The sequence below is a fragment of the Trachurus japonicus genome, chromosome 12 (assembly GCF_045865225.1).
Source record: "Trachurus japonicus isolate A0001 chromosome 12, Traja_1.0".
NCBI lineage: Eukaryota > Metazoa > Chordata > Actinopteri > Carangiformes > Carangidae > Trachurus > Trachurus japonicus.
The window spans coordinates 12,347,100-12,372,805 of record NC_140918.1 but is presented as its reverse complement, the minus strand read 5'-3'; the positions used below and the strand labels follow the sequence as shown (position 1 = coordinate 12,372,805).

Here is a 25,706-nt window from a genome sequence, read left to right as displayed (position 1 = left end):
AATTGTGATAGTTTATATTAAATGAACACCTAAAAAATGTTGACAGTGTCTCACTCGGCTGCTTTCCGCGACGCAGCTTCACACGTCCTGAAAATAAGGCAAAAAACACACATACACATACAGAATTTCAGCTCCACGCCCTCTGCATATTTTATTGGCCCGTTAAAAGCTTTGGGGAATTCTCGGCACATTTGATTGGCTGATATTGACGTCACTCCCCTCGAACTGGCACACGATTGGCTGAGCCGCTAGGAGGAAGTCAAATCTCACAACGTTTCGAGGGGAGGATAAGCTCGGAGTTGACAAAAGCGATCTGTCTGAGTCTGAGAAACATTTTGGATACTGTTTTTTTTTTTTTTTTCTCAATTTACCCAGTTGGCGAACCACGCTGGCGAAGTTTTTACGCTATCCAGCTGAGAGCCCACCACCCACAAGGACTTGGTCTCACCGCGGACTTGACTAAAACCACCACCGCACGGCTGACATAGGAAAGTGGGACTTTATTGTTCAAGGCTAGCTAGCTGCCTTTTTTTTTTGCTAAGCGGCTTGTTTTTGTGTGCACAGCTTGGACCACAGGCTATATGGCTACGAATTACGAGCCAATATATGGACTTTCAGAAGATGAGGTAAGCTTTCTATCTCCATATTGTTTTTGCGTTGCTAGGGTTGAATGTTGTTATGAATGGGTCTCTCTCTCGCATAGGAGATGGCTAACGCAAATTGTTAGCCAAGGCTAGCGAGTCCTCCTCACCCACGGTTACATTACATCCCATAGTAATGGACATGCAGTTGTTTCAGAAACGACAGCATCACAAGCGTGTCAGTCCCACTAAACCGTGTATTTGTTTTCAACTATATATGACCAGCTTGTGTCCGATTAGTACCTCTAGTAGTGCTATTTTGAAGTCCCGGAGATATTAGTTAATTTCTGGGCGGGTGTGCAGGGTGGTAGTGGCAGGTATTGCCACTCTGTCAAACTTATACACCGCCTCTTGTCAGTGTTTGACGGTGAACTGACCACTAAACCAATTTGAAGACTGTAAAGCACAGGCATGTGCATCTTACCCCCCAAGTGATCGATATACAATTGTGTGGTCTGGTGAAGTCCGCGTTGCCTTTGACATCCCACACTTTTATTTTTTTAAGATCACCACCTTTTAACGCATCAAGTAGTTAATGCTATAATAAAAATATTGCTTTTTAAAAAAAAAATTTTTTAAACATGTTAAATGCGCGATAGTCACGAGTCCAATATGAGAGCATCGCTGAGTGACGAATAAAATAATTTGCCAAGAGAGCAGCTGTCATACCAGCCACCTACCTAATGCTGTCAGAAATAGTAAGTCTGCAGATTTTGGTGGATGATCCGGGATTGGTGTCTAAAAATAATATTCATGTGTTCATTCGGAGAGGTAAATAGACAGGGGCGTTCCCCACGATTGTTGACTTTTCTCTCATCAGTTGTCTGAAATCGCTTTTCCATCAAGGATACAGGGAGAGACCTGCATGTGCCCTATTTATTGTGACAGATTAGTGGACATATTCTCTATGCTATGCACACTTTTTTTTGTTCCTGTCATAAACTGAGCTAGCCAATATCTGGATAGGTATTCTAAAAACCATAAAAAATGTATTTCTGCCATTTAGATATGAAACTAGAAAGACTAGAACAAATAATAATCAACTCTGATCATCAAACCAAAGCTGCACCAATCAATCAGTTGGCCACCAAAATGAATCAGCATCTATTTATGAGTTGGTAATTAATTGATTCTGTCTTTAAAAAAAAAAAATGTATTACTTATCACCACAACTACTGATGATTTGCTGCTTTTCTGTCATATTTGGTTTTAAATTGAATATCTTTTGATTTTGGACAGTAAGTCAAATAAAACAATTTAAATAGCTCTGTTGGAAATTGTAGAAGTAGCCTTACAGTGTTTTCATGTTAAAGGAAAGATAAATGATTAATGAACTGTGTGAATAAGTGGCATATAAACTCATAATGAATACATTAGTTAATGCTTTAGCTAAATCTAACAGTGTTTGCTGTTTAGTCTATGTGACTATTCACTTACATAGCGTCGCGGTACCCTATCTAACACAAGCATATTCGTTGTTAAGTGCTTTTTTAATTAACATTCACCATTTTATTGGCATGAAATCTGTTCATGTAATCTCCTCAGTAAAGATTTTAAGTCAGTTGTGGGTCTACATTCCAAGAGACAATGTACTTCCTGTGACTATGAAGTAAACATTCAGTAACACTACACCGTCTTAACATGACCATGGCCTAAGGTAACAGCTGGGTTGGTCTGGGGCCCCGTCCCTCCACTCCTTGCCTTGCGTCATGCTCTAGCACTTGGCATTACTAATTTTGACAGAATTCATAGTTAGGCTTGATGCAGTTGTAAAACATGACCTACCAAGAAGCAGCGTGTCAGGGATTTTACTTTGGGCCTCATTTCAAGTTGCAGTGAAGTAGAGAAAAGAGTGTGCGGAGCTGTAAACCAATTAGGTGGTTTAATTCGTCTTACAGCAAGCTTTTTAATGCAGGATGTGCTTTTGCACACACATTCACACTTTAACTAACAATATGATCGTTAAACACGTGAATAGTGAAGACTGATGTGCAATTGCATATCATCGCCATTGCTGTTATTCTCTGCAGTGTTTCAGTACAGCTTATGTCATCTGCCAAAGTCAAAACATTGCAGTCACTCAAAACCAGAAACTTTTTCTGATACAACTCATTTCATTTCTAGGTCAGGGTGATAGACTAAAAAAAAAAAGCAGGTTAGTGCAGCCAACAGCTAGAATTGTTTAAAGTAGCTTGATTGTAAGGTTATGAGATCATTTTTCCATGAGATTTTGAATGTTTTGATCCAGTGTCTCCTTCTTCTGCAGCATGAAACCAGAGTGCTGCGGGTTAAGGTCATTGCAGGAATTGATCTGGCGAAGAAAGACATCATTGGAGCCAGGTGAGCATCACAGGAATGCACCAAAAAATGCTGTTTTCATCAAAGGTTTCTCAGCAGTTACGCTCTTTCATGTCATCGTGTGTGGACCTGTGGTCAGTGCAGCTGCTGTGGACACTGACTGCTTTGGCGTTGCATTTTCATATCGGGTTTAAAACAACAAACCGTTAATTCAAGCATGATGATTGTTCAGGGATGTTATTATTAGCATTAGCATCATATGAGCATCTTTCTCTTTGATTTGTTGTTTTTTCAACCTTGAAGTGCACACTGCACAGTGTTATGCAGTTTCATTACATTCCTTCTACCTAGAAAGACCTTGAACTGCAAGAGTTAATCAATGATTACCTACCTGCTTCTCCTCTCCTACTCATAACTTACTTCTATTACAGTTTTTCCAGATAAAGTGTTTGACTAATAATTATACATGTCACATACTTTCTCACATGGGAAGAGACAAATGTTTAACTTAAACTTTTGAGGGTCTTTGAAGCGTTATATTCAACGTTTGCCTCCTGTCATTCGATGTCCTCTCTCTCTCCTGGTGTGATTCAGTATAGCTCAATGTTTTTACAACTTCTGTGTGACTTTGCATACCAGCCGGCTGTGGAAGTGTATTCGAAATATGTGTAGAGTAATGTTTCTTGACCTCTGCCCTCCTAATTAAGATTGCATTCTTCTCTGATAAATTAGTAACAAGTGAATTAGGAATCAATTTGTTCATGTGCTAAAGGGGGAAATTATAATTTTGATGTTTTATGTACTTGCTATGCTAGAACCTCCTTTTTGCTGCAGATTCAGGAAGTCATAGGCAGCCATTGTTTTCACACGCATGGCTTACAATGGTGGTGAGGCACTAGGCAAGCTTACATATCAAGTGAGGTGCACAGGACGAGAATTTAAAAGGAGCAGTCACGTTGCCTCTCTTAGAGGGCTTAATTGAATTGAATGAAATGTCTGAATACATCAATATGACATAACATAAATCAAACAAATGTTGCAAATTGCTCTAATGGCTTCCACGGAAATGGTAACAGGCTGCTTCACTAGCAAACTGCATGGTAGAACTAGAAGGATGGTGATGGGAGACCAACAGAGAAGGCTTGGGTGATAGCTGGTGAAGCGATGGAGGCTAGAGCTGCTGAACAGACATGGGGGGAAGAAACTGAAGAGCAAGGAGAGAAGCTAGGGAGATAAAAACAAGGACTCAAGGGCTGGAGACAGAATTGGTAAAGAGACGAGATGAGGGTCAAGACGAAGGCAACAGGTGAAGCAGAATAGCAACTCGTGAAGAGGCTTCAAGTGTAGACAACTGCAGCAGCAGCAGCTATGATCTGATAGGGTGGCAGCGTTGGCAGCGTTGGCAGAGCTGGGTACTTGTGGAGGGTTTGATTACGGTGATGATGAGATGCAGCTGGTGCGGCTCTGCTCTGACTCCAGCACACCTGCTTCCACTCAAACACACTGACGAGGGCGAGGGCGAGGGACACCGGGGAAGTGACAACAGGTTAAGGAGACACAATGAAGTGGAAGGAGTGTCAGGGCAGGTTAATAAGACAATCACGCTATTATTATTATTATAAATTTTAAACTGCATGCTCATCATTTGAACTGCTGGTAGATGTCAAGAAAGAGCAAAGCTTTATGCATACAGTGTGATTATCAATCATTTTTGGGACATTTTGTGTCATTCTCTGGTGTGAAATGTTGCAAAACAGATTAAATCTCATCTAAATTTGAGCCCTGCTCCTACTATTATTTATAGTAATGCATTGTATCTGGGCTATGAGAAAGCAGACATTGTCAAAAAAGAGCCTGGCACGTTTGCACTGTGTGTGTGTGAGTGAGAGAGAGAGAGTGAACTCACATGCCAGAGTGCGTGTGTTAGCATCCTGATACCCTACTGGCAGGGCAGCTCAGCCTGGCTCTGGCAAAAACTGAACTGTAATGAAGAATCACTGAATGAGGTGTGTCCACAGGAGACAGTGCTGACTTGGCAGTCTGTCCCCTCATAAGATGCTCAAACAGTGCTGGCTTGTTCTTTTCTTCTCTTTTTGCTCCAACGCTGTTCCTGTCGCTGCTGTATTCTGTAATACGACAGCTTTGTTCCATTGTGTTCTGCTCGGTTATTGTGGACTAATTGAAACACCCTGAGGTTTTGTTTTTGTTGTTTTTGTGAGGTGTTTACAGAAGCTCGAGGAATTCTCATGCAAGTGAACAACAAGTGGATCGAGCCACAGTTTTCAGTCCAATGTCCTATGCTAGCCTTCATCTTCCCACTGTTGACCTGAAGTAGCCCTGTCTGCCACACTGAGTAGGTTTTTTGTTGATAGAGCGAAGGAGACGAGAAGAAGTCTCGGTGCAGCCCGAGAAACAGTAGGCCCATTGTTTTTGTTTAGTCGCAGCGCATTACAGAACCACACAAACACACAATTAGGGACTGTGGGGTTCCTGCAGATGTTAATTAGCACTCAAGCAACAGCAGTTTTGCTTGGAGTATGTTTGCAGCTCATTTTTTAATACCCCCGCCCCACTTCTTCTGCCCTTTTCCTCCCCGCTCAGCTGTCTCCTTGGAATGAATGTACGGCTCCACTCCAATTGGCAGGCTAAATCTAATTTTCGCTATATCCATACTGGAATTAGATTACTGCTTATATCAAGTCTGGATGGCAAAAAAAAAAATCCCATGGAAAATTGATTATGGCAAATCAGATTTAAAACACATTCATAGTTTATAGTTTGAAATGCGATTCAAATTGAATTTCTAGCCTGTGTGTTAAGTCTGGTCAGTGCAATCAAAATGTCATTTATGAAACACACAACACTGATGTCTAAGAAGAACATGGGAAAAAAGGAGAGGAATTCACTTCCTCTGTGTTATCTGGAAAGATTGGAAGAGGTGTTGGTGTGAAGAACTCGACTTTGTGTCTTTATTCCTCATTTAGTGAGCAGCTTGCTGTTTTACATCCACAATAGAGAAACACACCATCTGTTACATTATGTGTTTATACAGTAATACAGTACATCGATGGATGTTATCTCAGGGCACAATGTAGATGAGCAGAATAGGACTGGGAAATGAAACTGTTGTCATTTCTGCAGTAGACCCTTCATTAGTCAATTAATCAAATAGTTGTTTGGCAGATATTTGTATAATCATTTCATTGTTTGAGTCATTAATTTGGTTATTATCACTTGTGAGAATCAGGTGTCTTTCACAGTTTTCAGATATTTTATAGAACAGATTATTAAAGATAATTCTTTGAACTAAAAGCTGATACATTGTGGTGAGATCCAACCTGTCACATTGTTGTTTTTAGATCTCAGCAGTGGCAGGCGTCTGGCAGATTAAACACCATGACTTTCCTTGGAGTTTGCTATCCACTTAGGCCACAATTAGACTCCCTTGCAGACTCACACACGGACAGCTGCGGACACCCCAGACGTGTAGCCTACTTGTTGTTGCACATGTGCCCAGTGTAGCGCCGTGGCCTCATGGACCACTGATGACAGACATACACACAGAGCCTGGCATACACCACCTGATAATGAAATTTACGTCAGCAGTAGATCCTCGGGAACTCACAGGTCCTAAATGTGCAACATTACCTTTAGCTGTATAAAAGCAGGTTAAGTTAACTTCTGCAAAAAGTATACAAATCGTCTCACCTTGTCTAACTTCTCATTGACCTCAATGGAAAACATCATGAGGTAAAGGAAAAACATGGCAGTAAAAGTAAAAGACAGAGACACGGTGCTAAGAAAATCTGACTGCACTCGCTCTGCACTACGTAATTATCTGGCCAGTGGCCATGGATGCTGTTGATTTGAAATTGTGCATTGCCTTAAGTGTTGTTGGCGCTATTATCTCCTTTCCATTCATTAAGGATGGTGGTGAGTGCACTAATACAAAGATAAGGAAGAAAGGATTTGCAGAATTTGACCAGGGCATTTAACTCAATAAGGAACAGAACACAGACAAAATGAATATGGATGGATGGATACTTAATTTATATGTACAAATTATGTGTTGCTGTAAATTTTATGATCACACTAAGTATTTGTAGAAGCGATACCTTTTGTAGGGATGCAAGTTACTGATTAAAACAAACCCCTCTGTCACCTTAGTCAACAGACTGAGGAGAAGTTTTTCTTCAAAGGGAGATTTCAGAAGGGCAATAATCTGACACTGTACCGTGTGTGGCCTGTTGGGACTGAGATCAGTAGGGTAATTGCTCTGCCTGGTGAATGGCGCAACTCTGTGCCTCTCTGTCCAGAACTTGCTGGAGATTTCTCCCCTGTCAGCGCCTTCAAATAAACCATTTGGCCATTTTAAAATAGCACAGTCACAAACACTCTGCAGCATACTATTTGCGCCGTTCACCTCATGTTTTTCAGTTTCTATTTTTAGCACACCGCTTTGTCAATAAGACATTACGGCCTTATCTCACAATACGCAAATGCAAACTGTCTTTATCTGCTGGGCTGTCCGTCAGACTCAGATTTCAGGTCTGGAAACGAGAAGCGTAGTTACAGAGTGTAACCTAGCAATATGTGGCCACAGTTAATGATGTAACACTGGGAACAAGACTAAGGCGGGTTATAAACACTGGGTGGACTGGACACTCGGTGAGGTTTACATTTTGGTTTCTTGTTTTACAAAATGAGGATCAAAACAAAGACTTGAAAGCATTGAATAAAAAGGTATGCACATAATGATATTACCTGATGACCATGTTATTGTTTGGTATTTTTGATATTAAACACTGCTGTCTGTATATATTTATTTATTTTTTTGTTAAATGTCTTTTCTACTGGTAAATTATGTATTTTAACCACTGATTATTGTCTTTTATTTCTCTTTTTTGTGTCTGCAGTGATCCTTATGTCAAACTTTCCCTCTATGTTGCGGATGAAAACAAAGAGCTCGCCTTAGTCCAAACAAAAACCATTAAAAAGGTAAGTCCTAAGGTAAATGGAGGCGCTGATCTAAGCGGCGTAGCACTTGCCCTCCCCTTTTGTTCCACACAGACCTTTGGATTGTCATTAGAAACGTGACGAACTCTAATGCGTTCTGCCCCGTGCCAGACTGGCCACTCCTGCCACTGTAATCTCCTCCCACACCTGCACCAAACAGTTTACAGCACAACCTCCTAAATGTGACTTTGCTCACGCTCTTGTTTGAGATCCACTGTGATCCCTCCCCCACCACCACGTCTACTTCAAATCAAGGCAATCATAGCATCTTAAAAGAGGGAACCCACAGGAAGGCACCAGAAGGCAGTGCTTCCTTTTCCTGTTCCTGCTCAAGAGAGTCTAGAAGGAGACATTGGGCAAAGCTCTTTTTCCCCCGGTGGTTCGTCTTGGGGTGGAAATCTCTTCACAGCAGGGGGAGCTATTACTTGCTATTAGTGTGAACTCCATGTGATTTTGAACAAAATGTCCATATTCATCGCCAGCGTTGTGGAATGTGTGGTTGAAAATGAAGTCTGAATATTTCTGCACTACATGTTTTTTCACTGCCCGTGGTGAGGATTTATGGGAATAAAATTTGCACATTTGCATTTGCAGAACTGAAACTTCCATCACACTGTTTCTGCCTCTGACGCCATAATGTTGCCTGACTCTGTAAGCAGCCCCCCTTATCTCTTTGTAGATGTCTCCTTTTCCTGGTAGTTACTGTTTCGCTACATGTAGCTGTCAGCCAGCCCTCTGCTGGAGTCGGGCAGCTCAGGCCTCCATGCAGGCAGACATATGCTGCCAGTGGCCATGCTTGCCTTATAGGATATAAATAGCTGACAATGCACTGCTATGTGGAGCAGAAAAAAGAAGCATCACTGCTTTGCTTCTTCTGTGTTCTGTGTTCTATGTGTCTTTAAGTGGGACACCTTTGATGGCATCTTTGTTGCTGGAGCTAAGAGTTTGGCTTGTGGCAAAATGGCATGAAGAATGATGAAAAGGGCCAGTCTCAGATGAACGCCATTAACTAGATGTCACCCTGTGCATTTTCCAAAAGCTTGAGATATATGAGACAATTTTTTGGATATTATATAAACATTTAAAAGAATTAAAAGAATTTGACAGGCCCTGGTGTTAAATTGGCTGATTGTCAAAGGGCAGCGGGTTCATCTGTGACTCTGGAATCTGAGCAGCTTTTTTAACAGAGATGTTATTTTATCGCCGCCATAAAACGTCGTAAATTGTTTATTAATCAGAGTGACCTGTGAAATTAGGACTTCATTGACATTCTAGTGTTTAAGTCATTTCAATCACAGAAGGAATTTTAATGAGAAGTGTCACATAGCTCACAGTCCAATAAAATATCAAATGTGTGAGGCGAGAACGAGAGAGTCTGTGCGGCTGATCCATCCAGAAAGTAGGTGAAAATCCTCAGGGCTGTTAATCTAGGGCCTAACGCCAATCACTGGGACATGTTGTTAGCTACAAACTTCCTCTAACAGCGTAAGAGGATCATTGACGCACAAGATTGAGTCTAATTTCTCACTGGGGTTCTCTTCTCTCACCCTGAGTTGGACAGGTTTCACACATCTGCTCTGTTTTCTTTTTCAACTAATGACAATGTTCACTCTGCTTTAATACACACTTTATTAATTTGTGATCTAACCGTGTCCATGTTTTGTGTTTTAGACTCTCAATCCCAAATGGAACGAGGAATTCTACTTCAGAGTGAGTTCAGATTTTGAAACTGTTTGATAGATCTGTTGTGTTCACAGTATCCCCCACCACAACGGTCTGTTAGTGCTCTTGTTTACTCTAGAGTGGTGATGTGCATGTTGTTAATCTTTGGTTGTAGTTTAACTGAGGGTTGAGTCACACCTCCTCGACCATTATAATAAGACAGACCGTACTGTTTCCTACGATCTTAACTGCACGTGTATCACATCCCCTCACTAGTTATTCATAAAAGAGTTATAAAGATAAAGTAGTTGTGATGCTGAAGTGAGTAGACTGGTTACCTGGGTATTTGCATGTGTGCACATCTGTATTGTCTTCGTATGCCTTGTAACAACTGGATAACTGCTGTAAAATCTCCCTTGGTATTTCTTTACCAACGCAGGTGTGCCCCCAGAATCACAGGCTACTCTTTGAGGTGTTTGATGAAAACAGATTGGTAAGACTCACACTTCATAACCTCCCTCTGTCGCTTATATCACACAATACTTTTAAATTTCACGCTGTCACGTTCTGACAGCTCACCCCAGAGGTTTATTTAGTAGGTTCCCCATACTGTGATCTTTATCCCTCTTAATTTATTTCGTGCAGTTTGTTTCTACTGTAAACTATTTAGAAACTGTGTTGTCTTGATATCATCTCTTTCATTCTTTTCTGTTGTGATAATGAACGTTCCATTAGGTCTCCCTTTGTATGATTTTTATCTCGTCTATAACAATAAAACATGATGTACCACCGCATAAAATGTGACAATTTTAAAACCGATATTGCTACACGCTTATATTCATTCTCAGCCAGTTTCCTTAAATAGTCCTGCCTTCACCACGGGAACCGTCGTAAACCTGTATGAATTGTATTGACTTTATCTGATCCCCCGTGTCTCCACAATTTCTTCTTGAGAAGTCACATTACCAGAGAAAAGAGCTAGAGAAATACCTTGCCGCACACACTTTAAGGTAAAATGTGCGGACGCAGTTTGTGGTTTGTTTGTCTCCCAGTTTCGTTGCTACGCTTCAAGACTGTCGTCCACTAACTGAAAAACTTGTACATTCCTCTCATGTCAGATTTCTCAGATTTCCCTCCCGGAGAAGAACACTAGTTTCCTTGACTTGTAAAATTAAGTCTGTTGTCGGCCCTCAGTTGCCATGACAACTGGCGAAAATGTCTGCACAATCATCAAGTGTTGCAGCAATTAAAAACGGCACAAGTAGGTCGTGATAATCAATCCCCTAATTCATGCTTATGTATAACCTTCACCTCGGGGAACCATTCTCAGAGCTGACAGAGCCATGTGAAGTAGTTGTTGACATAATGAAGACATTGTTCTGTGGAAGAGGCAAAAGGCTTCCCTGAAAGGGATTTAGAACTGTGATGGTGTTTGTTTTTTTATGGCTTCTCTATGGTAACTCTGGGGGTCTGGATGTGGAGTTTAGTGTTCATTAAAAATACAAACAGCGGATGTGGCCCGGCGCAGATTCGGTCCTCTTGGCTGGATAAGGCACATTCTGTCTGCTGCTCCTCACAGGTTCAGCGCTACTGCTTTTGCACATGGTGGAGCATCGTGGGAGGTTTTAGTATCTTTTTACCACACCACATTGTGTAGTTTTCCTGATAATTAAAAACAGGTAGATTTTGTTTTTAAATCTCATTCAGTGACGTTCATACTGTTAAAATCAGTGCACACATTGTATGTGTTGTGTATGCAACGCATGCTCTACATGCCTCTGCAGAGTGCAGAGGGGAATCTCTGGTTCTTAGCCCGCTATGAAAAGGGCAGCTCTAATTTTTCCCTCTGTACAGTGGGAGCTGTCTCTCTGTTGCTGTATAGAAGAGGATGACACTAGAGAGCATAGCACAGACGGCCTCCAGCTTCGTCTTCTCCTTATATGTCTGAGGAGGTGCTCTTCTGTCCATCTCTAAGTACATGCCAAGGCAGCTCCTCCACCACTGGCCAGTATTTCTTTGAAGCGGCTGCTTGTTCTCTAGCATCCATAAATTTATGGTTTATTTGTCAGATGAGCTGAGAGATAGACTAAGCTAGTGCTATAGCATGACGGATTGTGGCTTTATGGTATTTGAACTTGAATGCTGATGCTCCAGATACACTAAATGTCATCACATGTAAGTCTATACAAAATAAAGGAGAACTAAACATGATACTGGCAGTCAAGACACAATGTAAAGAAAGAGGTTGAATAGGCCTACACTACAGTGAAATGCTTTGTTTGAAGCAGGCATGTTATGTCATTTAGCAAGCTGGGCTTCCTGCCATTGGACCACACATTGGCATTTTGTTTCTTTTATACAGAACATTCTCCATAACATTTCACACACACTTTTTATTGACTGGGCCTAACACTGTAGGCAATGTGTCATCACTCTGTGTAACGGGCTGCCAAGCCATGATTTCTTCCTGCGCTGCAGTCTCTTCCTTTTCAACTGTTTCTCTGTCTTCAGTCGATATCAGCTGCCTCCTTGATGCCCTCTTGTCCAAAATGCCGAGTTAAGATTTTTATTTGTTTATGTCCTCTCATTCGTTTTCCTTTTTTTCCCCCAGTGTGGTTTCACCATTAGTGGCTTAGCTGTCAGATTGTTGCTGCTTGCTTTTTAATACAGATGGGGTGACGCTTTGGGGAATAATCCATAAATCAGATCAGTCATAGAAGTTGGAACAAGGCAGCCACTTTGGATGACATATCTCTGAAATGCCAAATTATCATAGGGGCTTTTCAGTGCTGTTCATGGAGGTGGACGACTCCCCCGCTAACTCTGGCCTCAGGGCCAAGTAGCCTGAAACCCCCTTTTTCACATGCTGATGCGCTGGTGAATCACTTAACTGTCTCGCTGTATAAAGCAGTCCCCCATGAATGTACAGTTTATAATTGAAATGTCTCTCTTTTTTTACATTATACTGTAGCCAAATGACATATTACAAGTGGTTAAGCATCAGCATTTCAGCGTTGCAGACTGGGATGACAGCTGAGTCGTATCTTGGGTGGATTTTGGATGCAAACAGAGTGGCCTATAAAACCACCAGACAGTTAAGTGTTTGGCTGTGTATGGGAGACGGCCTATGTCTTTTCTGTTTGAAGCAGACTAAGATATGTTTCCCCAGAGAGATCTCTGCTGTTTGCTTTATCAAAGCTGCAATCTGTCAGATATTCTACTCCCCGCTTTGCTGCTGCCTTTTTTTTCTGGTCCATTTTTAGCAACGACTTCCTTATACTTTTTTTTGTTGTTGTTTCCAAGCTGCAAGAAGAAACAAGCTCAATTTATCTTCTGGATTTGTTGCTCTATTTTTTTGTGGGACTGTTGGCTCTAAGTGGTATTTACTGGGTCATTTAGCAAGGAAATCTTAACATCATGTTGTGACGAATGACGAGTGAATCTTTTTAAAGAGGATATACAAGGATATTGGGTGTGTTTTTATACAACATATTTATGGAAATGTTTTAATCTTCACACTCTCCTTCTTCACAGCCAGGAGGTGCAGCTACATTTGTGAGAGGTGTGGAGGTAGATAAGTGGACAGGGTTTTTTTTGCATGTCATTGTAGGGATGGATGCACAGGGATAAGTGGGATGTGTTTGGGGGGCCAGTTGGCACTTGAGGGCAGCATGAGGTTGTAACAGGAGGTGGCGTGGCCATTTGTAGTCACATGACTGACAGGCAACCCCACCGTCACCTCGGAAACCAGGAGCGCCGGCCTCTCTTATCCAATCATGTCAGGAATGCTGACCGTCACTGGGCTAGGGCTATTTCTGCTGTCTGTCGCTAGTGCTAAGAGTCCGGCATACAGGGATCCTTCTTCTTTTATTTTTGTTTTTTCCCCCCTCGCCCTCGTCCTCTCTGTAGCCTTCACTCTGCCACTCCTCCTCCTCAGTGCATAGTGTAAAGTTGTCAGCTCTTCTGCAGTGACTGTAGTTTTTGTGGTGTGACTTCTTTCCTCCGTACAGTTTACTGTTGGAAGGAAAGTTGTGGAAGAGGCTCGGACAGGCTGGGAGGGGGTGGGAGGGGGAGAGAGAGAGTGGAAGAAAAAAAGGGGATCAGTCATCTAGCCAGCCAAAGGAGAGAAGTGGGCGACACTAAGAGACAGAGACAGGAGCCAGAGGAGAGAACCAAAGAGCCAGTCAGAGAGAGCCTGTGAGGGAACGGGAGCTGTGGGACGTGAGGTGAAAATGGCACAACGTCTGCGTTTGTACTTTGGCTCCGGCCGCAGTAACACAGCCCCGGAGATACTGGAAGGAGACTCTGAGGAGCAGCAGGGAGACAATGACGTGGTCACGGCGTTGCGCATGCAGCCACCACCTCCTGTGCCGAGGCCTTCTCAGGAGCAAGCTGCGCAGCACGTCCCACCGCCGACGGCTTTTGGTTCGCGCTCGGAGCCTTCGCTCAAACGCAGCTCTTCCATGTTCATACCCCAGCTCGCTGCCTACTCCGACCCACGGCCCACTAAGAGTTCCTCCATGCGCATCTCCCTGCAGCGGTCCAACGGATCTGGTAATGGAGATTCCAGTGGCCCCGCTGATGATGTCCCGCCACCTTGTTATACTCCTCCAGGACCTGCGCCTGCTTATTCTGAATCACAGATTGAAGCAGATGTTCCTCAACAGCCGCCACCTCCATACTACAGCCCTGAGTCTTTAAACTCGCAGACTTTTCTGTCGGAACCGAACCTGCCCAAACGCAGAGTTTTTAGTATTGGTTCAAACGGGCATACCGTGTATAGCAGAGGACAGGCCGGTGTCAGTGTTGGAGGAATCTGTATCCAGAGGAACTCTCCCGACGGTTCGGATGTCCAGCATTTCCGAATCCTCCCTTACGGTGGCACCGGCTGGTCTGTGCAGCAGCAGCAGGGCGGCTCGGACCACTGCTCGGGCGTCAACGGTGGAACACAGAGGCTGGTGTTTCAGCTCCAGCAAAATCAGAATCAGGATCAGAGCCAGGGCAGGACGCAGGCCTCCGCATCACAGGACGATTGTGCAGATGTTGGCTTCACCAGCTCAAGAGGCAGCCATGTGGTGCGCTACCCCAGAATCCGTCTGGAGAGAGGCTCATCTCATCAGAGGCTGTTGCTGGAGAACCAACATCAGAACTCTGGCGCCGATAATCAAGCTGCTGATGAAACCCAAACAGACGCCGAGACGCAGAGAGTGGAAGCAAGAAACAGACCTAACGGCTGTACTTTCAAAATCAGTGGGGATACTCCTAGAAGGCAGCCTCATTTCAAGATTTATTTTACCCCGGGTGGAGGTGGAGGTGGAGATCAGGATGTGTGCCTTGGCAATGATCCGATGAGGAATAATCCCAAGGTAAACAGAATATTGGAAAAGTTTTGTAGCACTATTGTCTGCCGTAGCCTGTCTCTTAAGTGCGAGGCGAAAAAGATTTTAAATGGGAAAAGGCTTCATCTGCTTTTCTGTGGTTTGAGTTGGAATTATTAAAACGCCACTTAAGATTTACAGTCATCTCTTAATGGAGAATAAATCCATTTGAGAATGAATAATAAATAGTGGAAGAAAGGATCTTCTCACTCATACGACATTTAGCTGAATGTATGATGTCTAATTTCTACTCTGGCCAAACATTAAGCAGCACGGCCATGGACATAACACATGGAACAGAAGCAGAGCAATGTTTATGCTATGTGACTTATTCAAACTATGTCTGTAGTTTTCGCATCTAATTTGCGGACTTGCTGGTATTTCCCCCTGTTTGACTTACTGAATCCAGCTCAGATGAGGAGTGATCCGTATGGTGCAGGAAGAGGGTGGTGACATTCTGGGAAATGAAAAGCTTAGGCATGGTTTCTTAGCTGAAGCACACACAGACACAGACACACACACTGGCTTTCTTTCACCACAGGCATTTGAATTTTTACACACATCAGCCAATTCAATCACGAAAGGAAAACAGGGACAGGCTTGTGGATGAATGGATAATTTCCCCCAGTGCACTTGTTGCCTTCTGTTTCACAGAAATGTGACACATAAGTTTGCTAATACCATTAACTGCAGCCAGTGCTCTTTGAGAGTTGGCTGTTTCTATCTTTAGTCTGTTTCGAGCGTGGTTGTTGATTTTGAGAGTGGGCAGGCGGCATGTCGTCTTTGGCTCTAGGCTGGTATGGATCCATATCCTTGCAGCTGCTCTCGAAGTGATTAAGAACTAAGATTGCCATTACAGCTTCAACGATGATCAAGAAGTTTCACAGGCTGCATCGGTGTTTCCTGAAAACCTGAAGTCTTTTGATGTTACACTCAGCTCTTCTTGCTCAACCTTTGGAAAGCAAAACAGATCTAAAGGTTACGCTTTCTTAAACGTGGCGTCATTACCTAATATACTCTTCACGCGCTGCTTCCTAAACCACTTAATTCAACTTTTCAGTAGCAGGAAAAAAAAACACCTATTTTCTCAATTTTAAACTTGGATAACGAGCTGAAATCTCAAGCTGTCTCTGTAAATAACAATTATGTCTAATATATATTTAAGTTCCCAGTAGTTTCTCAAAAAGTTTCCTGCCAGAAGTCTCCAGGAAATATGTACAAAGTAAACTTGCTTGAAGGTCTAAGAGCAAACTCTAGCTGTGTTGTAGAAATGCAGCATATTATTTTTTCAGCTTCTCATCTCACAACCTCAAGATTTTCTTGCGACCCCTATGGGGTCTTAGAACTGCTGTGCCGCACTAACTTATTATAAATTAATGAATCAAACATTGTATTTGACCTCTAGCAGCATGTGTGGACATGCCGATCATTACTGTGATCAACTGGTGATATACACAGCAATAGATCAAAGGCAGCACAGAGGAAGACTGAGAAAGTAAACACGGATGTAAACGATGCAAATTTAGATATATTCACAATGTAGGCTCTGGAAACATGAAGCCTGAAAAACACTGATTGGAAACACAACTTTTGTTACTAAGAAAACTACACAGGACCCTTTATGACTGAACAGAGCTGTGGACCATAATCATTTCTTACAAGGCATGAGATTAGTTTTGTCTGTGTTGCATTGCCCCAGTGTCAGGATTAATCTCTAAACATTTCTGAGGCCAGTGATGTGTCACCTTTTTTGTATTTGCATAACGTGTCCAATAAAACAGTTACAGTTGCCTTTATGATCAAAAAGGTCACAGCATAGAGACAGGCTTTATCCACATTATGCTAATCAATGATAATCCTGAAACCAAATAGTGTAGATCCTGAAGTCTTTGTTTTTGTTTTTGTTGGTCACAGGGTTGAAGACCCGAGGATGTGACGTGACTGACTTGCTAATACTGGCTGCTTTCCACTAATGCATCCGCAGTCTTGACATATTTAAGTCGTTTTTTTTGGATCACTTGGGGCCATATACACAACTGCTTTGCCTTATTTTAAAACACGTGGTGTTGTGTTACCCCAGGGCATCCCGTTTCTCATGCAACAAGGAAATCCTCATTTAGACCATAATGACAGGTCTTCCCCATCTGGTGGCCTGGAGCTGGAGTGCCCCCCCCCCACCCCCCCTTTTTAAAGCCCTGCATGGGGGATACTACGTGTTTGTGTTTGCCAGCCAGACTAGCTGCAGACAGCTATGCCACCGTGCCGTGCCCTCGTGACAGCCCTGCCTCGACGCCCCCCAGTTGCCGTTCAGAGAGCTCTCGCAGGCCACTGTGCCATCCGCTATCCCTGAGACAGGATTGTGGATTGATGATTGGGGGACGGGGGGGTTTCTCTCTTTTTATTTTGGTCCGGCAGCATGTGAGAGGGATTCAAGTTGCTATTGTTGTTGGAGGGCTTTTCTGTGTCGGCTCTGATCTCTCAGAGTTGCATGGCATTGTAATTCAGTCGTGTCAGCATGGAGACTGTTGAGTAGGTGAGACAACCTTTTCGCACCTCATTGTCAGCCTGGACTCGTTCCAGGTTCCTCTATATCATAAACTCTCAGTCTGTTGCCACTTCTTCATGTAGCCTCACAGCAGTGCATTATAGCAGCAGTTAGCATAGACGGCTCTTATCATTTTATCTACTTCCGTTAGGTCATAAAATATCAGCATGTTTTTGTTTTTGCTTTTGTTTTTCCATCTTCACTTTGTGGTGTTCAGGCATGCTGATGGTTTTCATTTCTAAGTTTCAATATTAGGTGATTGGACTGAAATGTACCAGGCTCACAGCATTGGAAAAAGGAGAATTTAAAAAGCATCTTCTCTTTTTAATATCTATAAAAACTGTTTATATTACTAACAAGCAACAGGGGCATTGGTTTTTTGGAGACCAATTTGACTGGTTAATATATTTTTAATTGTCTTTTTTTTTTAGCTGCGCGCCCCACAAAATTGAGTTTCATCCACTGTGCAGCTGTGGCAGTGGTAAAAATCTCTAAGACTGATGCATCGAGATGAGAGAAGTCAGTGTTGAAGTAACATTTTGGTGTTTTTACTCTAACTGTTCACAAGCCAGCTACTTACGCACAGTGCATCATCTGCTTCACCTCTTTCACTCTTCCCCCGTCCTCCTCCTCCTCCTCCTCGCCTTGGTCGTTAGTAGCACCCTCCCTCTCTGAGTGTAACCTGGCCCTGGGAGAGGCAGCTGCAGGCTCAACTGTGACCCCTTGATGACTCTGCAATTATACCCCTCCGCATACACACACACACACACACACACACACACACACACACACACACACACACACACACACCCTCAGCTTTAAACGCTTGTTATGTTTAAGGACAGACAACAGCCATGTGTCCCATAGGAAACTGTCCTTGCCACTGCCTGCTTTCATACGTTGAGATCTGCAGGGTCGATACAGCACTGTTCAAATCCTCAAGCGATTCAGCAGGTGCTGAAAGCTCGGCCAGTCGATTGTTTGCAACACTAATTATAATCATGCATTTAGATATATGAAGTGCTTCTCAAAACAAAGTGACAAAGTGCTTGAGAAGTTCCCGCTGCAGTTTACAGATCAACACATGTGAAGGAATGTAATATGATGCTCCCATATGAATGCTGTGGTTCAGGTTTCTTTTGTTGCACTCTTCAACTTGAGCTTATTCTTGATTGTTTTGAATTTCTTTGGAGTTACACAAGCAGTAGATGCATTGTCCGGTTGTCGGTTTGGGAAATGAAAGCCGATGCTGGCGTAATTTACACAGTAGTGACTTTCGCTTTTCCAAGAAGCAACAGATTGATTGATGTGTCTCTGTGTGTGTGTAGGTGTTTGGCCATGTGTGTGTCTGTGTGTGTCTCAGATGCATTCACTGTGTCTGTTTACGTGCCTGTGCATTAATAACTCAGTGTTTTTATGTGACTCATTTGTAACCTTTCACCGTCGAATTCCAGGTCTGTTAACCGTGGTGGGAGCTCAGCACACTCACTCTACAACACCGCTGTTAGTCTTCCCTTCAGACAAATCAGAGTAAACCATTGTGACAGCTGCACACTTCAGTGTTTCACATCCGTGTGAAGCACTGTACTCGAAGAAACTACCAACCACACAGATCTACGAGATTTGTTGCTAGATTTACCAACTTTTCCGACCCATTTGGTGAATTTAAAAAATAAATAAATAAATAAATAAAAGGCACAAAGTGACACATGTAGTGACAAAACCTTTTTAATAAGTGACGTCACGCCAGTAGTACCCTGCAAGTGCAATGTTGGGCTTGGCCTCTGCAAGCAAACCTCCGTGCTTTTCATTCAATTGATTTGCACTTCAGCTGACATAAATATGACTGAGCTTCTAATTCTCTCTCTGAGTGATCATTATATGAGTAAATATAGCTGAAATCACAGCATGGCCGTTGTCTTTGATTTAAACATTTGGTGATTTTGTCAGATGATTATAAAATCATAATTTTTAGAAACAGAGCAGTGGCAACTTTGAAAAGTCTCAGAATGTAGTAGTCTTGTGGGCCTCAGAAGTATTCACAACAGTGGATTTTCAAGCAGGCTTTAATACTTTTAACTGACAGATCCAAATAATTAATTTCAGACAATAATCATACACAATCCAGCCACGTCCTACTGTATGTCTTGATGTAGTTTTGTCTCCTGCAGCCTACAGGTGGATCACAGGTCAAAGTGAGAAACACTGGTCTAACAGGAGTAACATTCATTGTGTCAGCAGCACAGCATTTCCTGTCAAACCAGTGTCTACAAATAGGCATTATTGCTAGTTCATGCCTGTTGTCTAAATAAGTTGTGTCCCACACACAGGCTACTACCAAGAATGGGCTTTTCCATCTCGGACAGGTAATCATATCTCCTCCTGGGGGCTGCAGCAGTGCAGCTCAATCATCCGTCAATCTCCCCTTTTCCTCTCAGTCTGCATTACTTTTGGCAAAAGGATGGACACATATATCGGTTTCTTAAATTGAAACCTTCCCTAATTCTTCCCTGTTGTCACATTCATCCTTCTCTCCCTCTGTCTGGCTGACTTGGCTTCTATCTGGTGGCAGTGGATGTTGTTTTTCCTTGCTGAGATCACGGGTTCTTCTCCTATGAAGTAATACCAAAGGCCTGTCCTGTCCATAGATAAAACCCTAGACTGAGTCTTGTGCCTGGACACCTGTGGAAATCTGTACTGATTGGTAGAGAAATTGATTTAAAAAATAAAAAATAAAAAAAACCTTTTCATCTGATTGACTATATAAACAGGAAAATATTGTTTTGATCTTTTCAGTAAAATCTAAATAAGTACAAATTGCTCTAAATTGCCGAGACATGATTGCACCTTTCCTGTTTTGCAAACAAGATTTTCAGATCTCCACAAGCGTTGGTCATAAAGCTAGAGGTTATTCCTGGATGGGGCTCACCATGAGATGAAAATCTTTGTCTTTTTCATTCTGTCTGTGACAAATACACACAAAATGCTGCTGGATCTTCTGATGCATTAGTTAATTCACCACAACATTGTGTTTTTCCCCTCTCTTTTCCCTGCTGGCAATTTTGGTATTCCATCACACATTTATAAAAATTTAAGCTGCTGAATGTGACCATCTTGTTTTCTTTCCCAGACCAGAGATGATTTCCTGGGTCAGGTTGACGTTCCTCTTAGTCATCTGCCGGTGAGTTATTTGCATCTGTGTATGTGTGTGTGTGTGTGTGTGTGTGTGTGTGTGTGTGTGTGTGTGCGCGTCTGACACGTGTGTGCGGCCAGGCTGACTGTTTTGAATACTCAGCTGTTTCTTATCTTTAATTTTGCGCTGCCTTTGTGACCTCTGCGAAGGTCAGTCAAAGAGGGTGTTTGTGTGAGAAAGTGTGAGAGCCACACAAACAGCGTTTTGTTGTGATCACGCACACTCCTCGATAGAAATAGACAGTGTGGGTTGTCTCGAATGTAAACAGAGGTGACCGTCCTGAGGGCGGGCTACCCTCAGAGCCAATGGAAAAACTACACTTGTCAAATTCACACACTTACCACTGGAGTGCTGGGACAACAGCTTTCAACGGTCACATGCAGATACCAGTGTGCGCTGCTTGGGAGTTTCTACAGTTTATGTTTGATGTGAGTGGACACGACCTGAAACTAAAACAAACAGACCTACAGCTCATTCTGACGCAGCACATCTTCTACTCACTGTGCCGTCAGACTGGTTGTGGCGCTCTGAAGTTCTGTCTTCTAAAGGTTTGAACCTTAAAAGCATATCAGTAAAAGGTGTTGAGGTTAATTATTAATGTCCCGTTTGGCTCCCACAGGGCCGGGGGAATTGGTAGCAGGTAAAAAGCAACAGCTGAGTCATGCCGAGGTGAAGTCATTGGACAGGATAGGGAATATTTGGTCCTGATGCGGCTAACGCTGTCTAATGCAGAAAATCTTATTGAAGCTGATAAACAAACTGACTGAGCATGAGTAAGTCGATTCTATATTTGTGCGGATGCTGTGATATGCATTTTATGTGTGTTGATCCAATTTGTTTCATGCATGACTACATGACTGCAGGAATCGATGTCTTATTCATGTTTACTGGACATTTACTTTACTTTGCATGACTCAGGTCAGCCTCGTTGACTCATCAGAAGTTCTCTGGTAGCTGCGTTTGCCTTGAGGAAGCCTGAGCTACTTCAGCTGTTTCCAAACACAGTTTTCATGGCAGCTTGAAACCTTGTGCCAGCACAGTCCTCACTCAAGCCCTGGTTTGCATTATCCACACATAAGTTGGAGTGCATGTAGCTTTGGGCCTTTAAGAACAGTGTTTTCAAACAGTTATCCAGATGCATTATGTATGAAACTTCCCATCAGTTCAAGGACAGTTTGGACAAGACTTGCATTGAAGATTCAAGATTGTGCTTTTGTTATGGGAACTGACAGTCTCCTTTTAGTCAAATTACAATGTAGCATGCGGTGTTTGGCACATTCAGACAGCAGTGGGAGATCACTGTGAATTGCAAAAGACCTTTCTGCTGTTCAATATGTAACAGGAGAAGCTCACCATTGCATAATGACCATGTGATGGCTGTGCAGAGGGCTGCAGCCGTGCTGTAAACTCATGACTTTGATAATTTGATACCAGCCAACATGTTTCTCTGCTTATTCATTCAATTGATTGCCGTCAACAAGTGTGTCCATTTAATTTGCAGACGGAGGATCCGGCAATGGAGCGTCCCTACACATTTAAAGACTTCCTCCTGCGGCCCAGAAGGTCAGTTTCTGTTGGATGTGACGGACGGGATGTGACAAGTAATCATTGAAAAAAGAGGCCAGTAGTGAAACGTCGTAGTTTGAGTTGTGTCTGCTTTGCCTCCATTAGCATGTGAAGTAGACGGTGACCTTAAATCCTGGGTAGCAACAGTATGCAGTTTGGTGTCACATCTCCAGAAAGCGTTAAGTTCAAGTGGAGGCTGAATACTACAGCTCAAAGACCATCTGCTAGAATAAGGCAGTTTGGAAACCCCCCTATATTTCTAAGCATCGGTCCAGCTGATGGAAACCCCCTATATTTCTAGCCCACCAGGGGCTCAGAGAGCGCAGGTCTCCTGGTTTTAATGTGCTAGTCTAAAGTGGATCCATTCTCACTGATGTTTATCTTCCAGTCACAAGTCCAGGGTGAAGGGTTACCTGCGTCTGAAGATGGCCTACCTGCCCAAACAGGGAGGACATGAAGAGGAGGCTGGAGAAATGAGGGAGGAGGCTGAGGTAAGGTGTTGGCCACTGTTGTCAGAGAGTTAGTTTGAAGTGCTGACTTTGCATTACCTAAGGTGACTTTTTGACCTGGAGCCCGGAGCCAACCTGGAGCCAAACCACATTCTGGTTTTATTGTTTCCTTCCTCACAAAGAAAACATTTTAAGGAGCTTAAAGATGAAAGTTAAAGTCCCACTTTGGACTAAAAGAAATATGTGTTTTTTTTTTTCTAAGAGTGAGAAGAGAAAGGACAGTTCGTCTTTGTATTCTTTTCTCTAAGAATTCAGGCAGTTCCTCGCTGCCAGATTCTGGTGAAAGTCTTTTCCAGGTCAGGGTCTGGAAAAACCATTTACTATATGGCCTGTTATTTGGAGAAATAGGAGCTTCTCCTCTTCTACTTTGTGTGTTCTTGCATGTGTCACTGTGTCGAAGTGTGTGGATTTCATATGGATTGTGGAAGAGGGCTGGGGAGCGCGGAAGATGTTGTGAAATTTCAAAAAGTCTTCGTAGATAAGGTGACATTTAGCAAAATACGAAAACTAAAATGCCACAGTGCTAACCTTCACTTTGTGAAATACTTTCTCTCTCTGGAGTTCATTTTAACCTCTTTACAAACACCAGCTTTACAAATGTACTCTTCCCAGGTTTACCTTCGCTGTCTGCGCCTTAGCCCAAAGCAGAGTAGAAATTTGTCAACCCTGGTAGTGACACAGATGCACTAACATTAGCTCAGCCTGTGGTCAGGGAGATATCCCAGCCAGCCAGTAGCCTGTCACACAAAAATAAACACTAGTTAATGTTAACAAAAACATTTCAAACCACAACACAGCAGTCAGAAAAAAAAGAACCACCCACAACTGAATCCAACATCTTTACCATATTTCCATACTTGAAGCTGCCTGCAAGCCCATTTGTTGACCTTTGTGTGTTGGACAGCTCACTGGAGTCCAGTATGTCCTGAACCACCGGTGAGTAACTCGTTCTACCTTGTATCAACAAGTTTTTCTTTTTCAGGGATGGGATGAGTCTGCGGACTCGGGCTCTCAGAGACCGCAGCAGCTCCTGCCCCCGTTGCCCCCAGGCTGGGAGGAGAAGGTGGACAACCTGGGCCGCACCTACTATGTCAACCACAACAACCGCAGCACACAGTGGAAACGGCCCTCCAACATGTACGTCTCATCTCACATATTAAGTGTTAAAGAGTTAAAACATGATTTTGTTCTATTCGGTTCACCTAAAAGTATAAATATACATTTTATCACATAAGTGTGTAAAACAATTTGTTTAAATGGTCAATAATGAATCGCTGGGTCAGAATAATTTCATTTACATTTTCCCTTTATTCATATTATGCTTGGCTATAGGACACTGTCAAACTCATGTATGAGTAATACAGTAAATGAAATATTTGGAGAGAGATTTTTCATTGATTGTAAATTTGGTCTGGATAACTCTTGGCAGGAAAGAGAGCATTTCTGTAAAACTATCAAACTGTGTAACTATAGCTGAAACTGAAACTGAAAATCTGACTCTAATACAACCGTAGCTATCAGTTGCACTTTTGGTTTTTATTTACGTAGGTGTAATATTTCCAGCTGCATTTTAACGTGACATTTCCTCTTGTCTCTCAGGGATGTGATTTCAGAGACTGAGAGTGACAATCAGCAGCGGCAGATCCATCAGGAGGCTCATCGTGTTTTCCGTTCGCGACGCCACATCAGTGAAGACCTAGAGAACGAGCATTTGGAGCCCAGGGACATTGACAATGTGAGAGAGAGAGAGAGAGAGAGGAATAAACACATACTGGGCCACAGCTGTCTGAGGTGATGAGGTCACTAAAATGTTCCTGTGTCATTGATTCTGTCTCGTTGTTGCTCATGTAGTCCTGGGAGCTCATCACAGAAGAAGATCCCAACGACAGCTTGTCCCAGTCTCTGCCCGGCCCCTCCTCCGCCTTGACCCCGCAGCACCCACCCACACCTGTCACCCAGGAGTTTTCCGAAGACCTGAATCTGAGGCTGTCGCTCACTCCCGATACCAACGGGGAAGTGCCGGGGCCGAGCTCTGCTCTGGTGAGACTTGGCACACTCTGCCATTTTTCAGCGGTCAAAACCTAAACCGCTCTACTCTTGACGTCACTCGTAGGCAGTCAAACCAAACAAGTGTGTTTGCAGCAGATGGGCAGCGTTTGCAATAATGTTTTTTACTTTTTTTTCTTTTTTTTTTTGAACAGACGCAGCTGTCAAACAGACTCCGTTCCTCCAGTATGACGGATGGCGTCAGTGATCAAGCCCAGGCTCCTCCTCTTACGGTACATATTTCTGAACTGCCACATGTCCCTCCATCCTTCCTGCTTCACCGGCTTCTTCCTTTTCCCCTGTTGCCTTTTCTTTGTTCTTTAATTGTCTTAACAGGTTTGTATTGTTGTCTAATTTGTGTGTCTCACTGCTGCTGCTGCTGTACCACACTTAAAAATCACCACCCTTCTCCTCCTCACATTGTTAAATTTCCACTTGTCTGTGTTAGGCAGGAGTCACGACCTTCTCATCTTTCCTTCCTGCGTTCTATGCCTCTTCGATTTTTTACCGTTCATCCTTGTCTTTCTGCCTCTGTAGGAATACCACGCCTCTTCCTCCTCGCTCCTCGCTCCTCTCACTTTTCACGGTTATGCTCTTTGTGACTCACTTCCCGCTCTATTTGATGTACCGTAGAAACACTGGCTCCAGAGCTCTGTGCCAACAGTTTGACCATTCCAGCAGGAAAAGCCGTGGCAGTGGGAGTGAGATTAAGAACAGAACCACATCAGTTCAGATATTCCTCAGAGAGTCCTGAGTCATAGCGTTCGTGGGGATTCAGCACGGGCGACTTTGTCACAAGATCTGAATCAGATGTTTGTCACACAGCTGAGTCACAGCGGTGAGCTCGACATT

At 43.0% G+C, this 25,706-nt stretch overlaps 1 protein-coding gene across 13 annotated transcripts in view; it reads left to right on the top strand.

The window, feature by feature from the left end:
- The first annotated feature begins 285 nt into the window (after nt 1-285).
- Nucleotides 286-25,706, top strand: part of nedd4l (NEDD4 like E3 ubiquitin protein ligase) — a 41,235-nt gene continuing 15,814 nt past the window's right edge. For 3 of the 13 annotated variants that reach the window (XM_085793228.1, XM_085793225.1, XM_085793224.1), the window contains exons 1-13: nt 286-626; nt 2,908-2,981; nt 7,856-7,937; nt 9,627-9,665; nt 10,057-10,110; nt 19,871-19,906; nt 20,671-20,721; nt 22,235-22,296; nt 22,688-22,790; nt 23,791-23,945; nt 24,408-24,543; nt 24,660-24,848; nt 25,010-25,087. In XM_085793228.1, coding sequence (XP_085649354.1) covers nt 582-626; nt 2,908-2,981; nt 7,856-7,937; nt 9,627-9,665; nt 10,057-10,110; nt 19,871-19,906; nt 20,671-20,721; nt 22,235-22,296; nt 22,688-22,790; nt 23,791-23,945; nt 24,408-24,543; nt 24,660-24,848; nt 25,010-25,087 — 1,104 coding nt within the window. In that variant the 5' untranslated portion in view covers nt 286-581. Of the gene's footprint in view, nt 627-2,907; nt 2,982-7,855; nt 7,938-9,626; nt 9,666-10,056; nt 10,111-13,327; nt 14,984-19,870; nt 19,907-20,670; nt 20,722-21,237; nt 21,282-21,383; nt 21,507-22,234; nt 22,297-22,687; nt 22,791-23,790; nt 23,946-24,407; nt 24,544-24,659; nt 24,849-25,009; nt 25,088-25,706 lie in introns of those variants that run through there. The other 10 variants (XM_085793229.1, XM_085793227.1, XM_085793226.1 and 7 more) reach the window with 6 other exon arrangements.